The sequence below is a fragment of the Ascaphus truei genome, chromosome 1 (genome assembly GCF_040206685.1).
Source record: "Ascaphus truei isolate aAscTru1 chromosome 1, aAscTru1.hap1, whole genome shotgun sequence".
Lineage (NCBI taxonomy): Eukaryota > Metazoa > Chordata > Amphibia > Anura > Ascaphidae > Ascaphus > Ascaphus truei.
This window is the reverse complement of record NC_134483.1, coordinates 397,603,122-397,609,121: the sequence shown is the minus strand read 5'-3', so window position 1 is coordinate 397,609,121 and position 6,000 is coordinate 397,603,122. Positions and strand designations below refer to the sequence as shown.

The following is a 6,000-nucleotide window of genomic DNA, read 5'->3' as shown; positions in this document are numbered from 1 at the left end:
CAAAAAGTGAAACTGCAAAAATAAATAAAATTCTCATTGTATGTGTGGAAAAACTGGGGGATAAAAAAGGAAAAATATATATTGTAATATGTTGACATACTGTATATATCAGAGAGATCTTAAATCGAGTTTTGCTCACAACTTGTGAGTTTTTCACTGTTTTTTAAAATCCATTGCGCCTTAAAAGTAAAATTTGGAACATTGTAAACTCTACGCTTTAAGCTATTAAATTGTTATATGTTGATAAGTGAGTGTTTAGTTATGAAAATCTACTGATCATTTTCTTTTACTAATTTTATACACACAAAGGTTATTAAAACAAATGTATGTTCTTAAATTAACTCATTGCTCGGGAGTCGTCAAAGCATAATGCTGGGTATCGCGCCCGGCCTGGTGGAAAGTGCCATTCAAGTCAATCACCGTTACAGCCACATCAGGTGCAATACTCTGCGTCACGCTTTCATGTCTCCCAGCCCTTGAATGCTAAAAGTGCCTGCAACATGACTGTGAAGAGGGTTTCATTGTAATTTGCCCATACTATATCACATGGTCCTTTGGCACAAAATGCAATTTTTTTTTTTTTTTTTAGATTGTCACCTTGTTTTATATAATACAAATCAGTATTGGCATGGGTAAAACTTGATTTTGTGTTGTAAATGTGTATTTTTGCACATTTATGCCACAACTAAAATTACAGAAACATTTATTTTACATTTTATTGTTGTATTTAATGATATATATATTAAACTGCATTACTTACAGTTAAAACTTTTGGTCATGTCTACTTTTTGTTTTTGAGTGTTTTATTGTGAACTAGATTATCCTTCAGAGCAAAACTGAGGATTTCTGGTATTTGGGAGTTTCCAGGTTCAGCAGGAAACTTGAGTGTTGATATCTTGGCGAATAAAGAACTCAGGGAGGACAACACAGACACCGCAGTTGCTGCAAATCATGTCCAGTTTCTCCACCAGCACATTCACGTGTACATCTCGTGACTTGAAAGCAGCAGTTCTGCTCTGTAGGACATCTTTACACCCTCCCCCATCCTGTTTCATGCCTCCATTCAGTTACTGTACATAATCAGAAACAACATTTTAGAGAGGTGAATACACTGCTGGCAGAGCCCATCACACATTGGACAGGAGTTATTAAAGCGCGAGCCGCGCTGTCCCTGCCGACTCGGAGATATCTGCTATTGACATTTAATAGCTGGTATCGCAGACTTCGCAGTGATGGTGCTGATCACGCTTTGATGATTCGCGGCCATTGAAAGCCAGAAGGTCATGAAGGAGTTTGCTGGTCAGACATACTGTCTTATCCGGTATCATGAACATATTGACGTCTATCTGTTTTCTTTCAGACCTACCTGACCAGGTCCTGAGAGTTTTTAAGGCAGACCAGCAGAGCCGTTACATAATGATCAGCAAAGATACCACAGCTAAGGAAGTGGTCATTCAGGCCATCAGAGAGTTTGCAGTAACTGCAGTCCCTGACGCCTACTCACTCTGTGAGGTCTCTGTCACTCCTGAAGGTGTCATCAAACAGAGACGGCTTCCAGATCAACTTTCTAAGCTGGCAGATAGAATACAACTCAGTGGCAGGTACGATCATATATAATTTGTGTCTGTGTTGAGTTAACTAGTGTAAATAGGCAATGTGAGTCTGTGTTCTCTACTTGACGGGAAGTAGAGGTTAACAAAGGCTGAGTTTTAATTGTAGTCTTTAGTTACATAATTATGACTAGTGCTAAATTACCAGTAACCTCTCTAAGTTTGAGATGACTAGTTAGCAGAATATTTGAGACCTCATTAAAATAAAAATGATCTTTTATTGAATCATAAAATAGAATTTGAAAGTCAGTTTTAAAATTGCAGCGCCTGTCCAAACAAATACATTTACTGTAGTTTATAATAACTCTATAGGTTGCTATACACATGCAACAGAGAAGGAAATCTGCTTTCTAAATATTGAGTATAAGAAAAATGAATATCTGAACTTGCACATTCTTTTGCGTTACATTATAGTGCTACAGTAGCTAGTGGTCATTGTGCTCTTATGACCTATGGTTGGGTTATTCCTGCAGTGTTTTCTTCTCTTATTTGTTAGTGTAGTGACATGTGTGTGGGCAGTACAGCAAATAGCATTTAAGACCAGTTTAAACATCTGAGTTCAAGTTCTACCACACTGGGTGCTGCTCTTGAATTAAGTCATTAAGTGATGTCTTCTGAAAATCAGTTATGGGAAATCAGAACCTACCAGAACCTTTCGTTCCATAACCAAAATTCTTAAGATTTTTAGAACCAGACCCAGAGACCATCTCTACAGTGGATTTGAAAACATGGGTGGTTTCTCGTCATATGTTTTTTAATTATTCTAAGTTTTTCAGTTATTTTAGTCAATTGATTTTATGGTTGTATGCTTACTGTAAGAATTTGTCATGCTTAGATATGCTATTTTAGAGTCCCCCCCCCCCCATACTTTGGTTAAAAAAAAAAATCAAAACAGAACAAATTAAAATTTGTCAGAACTAAAACCAAACACACCCTTTTTTGTTTTTAGAACCAAAGCCCTATCTAAAACCAATACACAAAGTGCCTACCCTTGGTATAGTCATGCATATTGCCCTATGCTGCAGCATGTTTGCTTTTTAGTTGATGAAGACAGAGGGTTAATATCACACCATATATTGGGAGATCATGAAATAGGGGCAGCAATATGACCGTGGTTCACAGTGCCAAGGAAGCTGTTATGTGGGTTGTTGAAATATTGATTCTTGTGTATGTGTAGACTCCGTTTACATGAGAAAACAAATGAATACCCCCGTCTAGGAATTCTGTTCAATATAGCTGTGACATGTTGGCTTTCATTTACACAGAGGGGCGGGTTAAGAAGTCACATGACACAACGATCTCTCGTTTTTGAAACCATTTTCTTTAAATGTGCTCTCGAAAAGTTAACGTAAAGTAACATATGGATGTGAGTGCGATACTTACAACACTATTTCTTTTTATTTAGGGCAGACATGTAAAAACATTACCTGACAATGCATTGCCACTGCGTTTTTAATATGTTATATTTAAAACCACTTAATCCCTCTGAAAGAACATTTGTACACATTGTTTGATTGATCTGTTAAGCATGCAACTAAATACACTAATTACTGGTGTGTGTAATGTAGTGTCTTCTACACTAATATATATATGTGTGTTGCAGGTATTACCTAAAAAATAACATGGAAACAGAAACGCTGTGCTCCGATGAAGACGCTCAGGACCTGCTGAGGGAAAGTCAGATCTCTTTGTTACAGCTGAGTACCATTGAGGTGGCGACCCAGCTCTCCATGAGGAATTTTGAGCTATTTCGTAACATCGAACCGACCGAGTACATCGACGACCTGTACAAATTTAAATCGAAAACTGGCTGCGCCAACCTCAAAAACTTTGAAGAAGTCATTAACCAGGAGACCTTCTGGGTGGCCTCGGAAATTCTGAGGGAAACCAACCAGCTGAAGCGAATGAAGATAATCAAGCATTCCATCAAGATAGCACTGCATTGTAGGGAATGCAAGAATTTCAACTCCATGTTTGCAATCATTAGGTAAACAGGAAGCATCACTGCATACACCAGTACTAGAAATAGTAGTTTCATAAACAAATCAAGTCATTAAGTCACTCCATGCAACTAAAATGTTAAAGGGTCCCATTATCTTACAATGCCTTGTAGGCTCCCTGGCAAAGAATGGATAACCTCTTCAACTTTAACCTTTTAACTGTATTAATTTTGGAAGCTGACTTGGTGTCCATGCCGTTTACGCACTGGAAAGGCTCAATGAAAACTCTTGATTTTTTTTTTTTTTTTGACGTTATTGAAAGAGGATTTTTTTTAAATTGTTATTTTAAATGCAGTGTGTGAATTCTGAGGGAAGGGTGTGAGGAAACAGGTTTGCAATGTTTGTTGAAAATTTGTTGAAATTGCTTATCATGCATAATGATGTCGAAAAAGATAAGAATTAAATTTCTGCAAGTCAAATAAGGGGAGTAAAAACTAGGTGTTTTCTTTTAAGCCCAGTTAGAGTACCCCAAGGCAAAGGTCTATATCAGTCTGAATACCGTGCAGAATCAATTCATCCATGTCGGCAAAATTGACTCTGCCACACATTAAAACAGTAGCATTTTTAGTGCATACTGCTGGTATATATATATATATGTATGTTTATGTATATATGTTACTTATTATGTAAATCAGTAAATGTCGCATCCAGGAGAATAATAATCTAAATTGGTATTTGCCAAGAAGGGCTGACATCCCACGAGTGCCTTGCTAGAACAAGCTTTTGAGGGCCTAAAAGTATAATTAGACTTTAAAATTAATATTGTCTAGGTAATATTAGTTGGGTGTAGGTAAAGATTACCGTTGATTTTGGCTTCTTTATGGATATTAAACACAAATCCCACTATTAGATGACTGAAGAGAAGACCTTGTGATCTTAAACCTTATTTCTAGCTAATCAAACTTCTTTTAAATTCTAAAAATGGTTGGACTTTAGGGATATAGATCTAAATTAATCAAAATATCTAAAATACCTTATGCAAACTCATAATTGTGTGTAAACGGTCTTTAAACAATATATATATATATATATATACACACACACACACACACACACACACACACACACACACACACACACACACACACATATTAGTGCAATAATGTAAAAGTCAATGTGTAGAGGAATGAATGGGAACAATCCCACTCGCGTGATGTAGGGGAAGTCTGGTGTGTTGAGGTGGTGTTGTTAAATACATTGACTAAGTTTGAGTTGTATATTTCCAGTGGCTTGAACTTGGCGGCCGTGTCGAGGCTCCGTGCAACATGGGAAAAGCTCCCTAGTAAATACGAGAAGCTTTTTCAAGATCTCCAGGACCTCTTTGACCCATCGAGGAACATGGCGAAATATCGCAATGTACTGAACAGCCAGAACCTCCAGCCTCCCATTATACCCCTGTTTCCTGTTATCAAGAAGGACCTTACCTTCTTACATGAAGGTGAGTGCAGAAGTCATGTATTTATAGTTATGTTTTTTAATGATTTGGTAAATTGCTGAAAATGCATAAAACCTCATATAAAATTGTCCAAATATATGTTTTCGAACCAGGCAATGACTCCAAAGTGGAGGGATTGATCAACTTTGAGAAGCTAAGGATGATTGCAAAAGAAATCCGCCATGTTGGTCGAATGGCTTCAGTGAACATGGATCCTGCACTAATGTTCCGGACGAGGTAGGTTTTCTGGTTGACTCAGCTGAAAGAATGTGAGTTTAGGGAATCATGGAAACGGAATGCTCACCACAGCATTGCATGATATTATCGGGCAATGTACACTAGTACCTGCTGGTCGCCAACTGATTCACACTGTTATAAGAAATGTAACACATGCAACTTGCTTTAGTAGCTTAGTAAGAACAATGCATTTGAGTGATTTACTGTCAATCCCATTTGTAACGGGTTTTATGAAATAAAAGAAAAAAACGGTGTATATAGCGCTAAAAAGTGATGTGATAACCTTAAAATGAAGTGATAAACAGTGATTCTAACTACCAATAATTATATAACGTAGGCTGCCAGGTGACACTAACCCCAAGACACAGTTGGTAAAAAACCAAAACATATACAATACAGACCGGCGCCGTAATAGTCCAAAAGGAGATGCAAAGTCCAATGGTGACACTGTCTCTATGACTGATAATATGCAGAAGTATTAGGATGCTCCAACCTTCTCCAAGATGTTACTCCACATACATGTCAGGGAGAAAGACAAAGAAAACACATCATAGTGCAACACAGCTGATACTATCAATAAGGGTGTACAAAACAAGACAAACAGGACAAACACTACATAAAACAAGTAAGGCTGACTAAATTAAAAAGAGAATTTATTACACATATATAAATGAGGCAGATGCGGGATCCGGTGTGTTAAAACCAGGATCCTACTTAC

General features: G+C 37.3%; 1 protein-coding gene across 1 annotated transcript in view; it reads left to right on the top strand.

The window, feature by feature from the left end:
- The window catches only part of RAPGEF2 (Rap guanine nucleotide exchange factor 2), a 319,916-nt gene that overhangs the window by 292,175 nt on the left and 21,741 nt on the right, over positions 1–6,000 (top strand). The window contains 4 exon segments of the mRNA XM_075612336.1: positions 1,361–1,601; positions 3,214–3,597; positions 4,837–5,048; positions 5,159–5,282. Of these exon segments, the coding sequence (XP_075468451.1) occupies positions 1,361–1,601; positions 3,214–3,597; positions 4,837–5,048; positions 5,159–5,282 (961 nt within the window).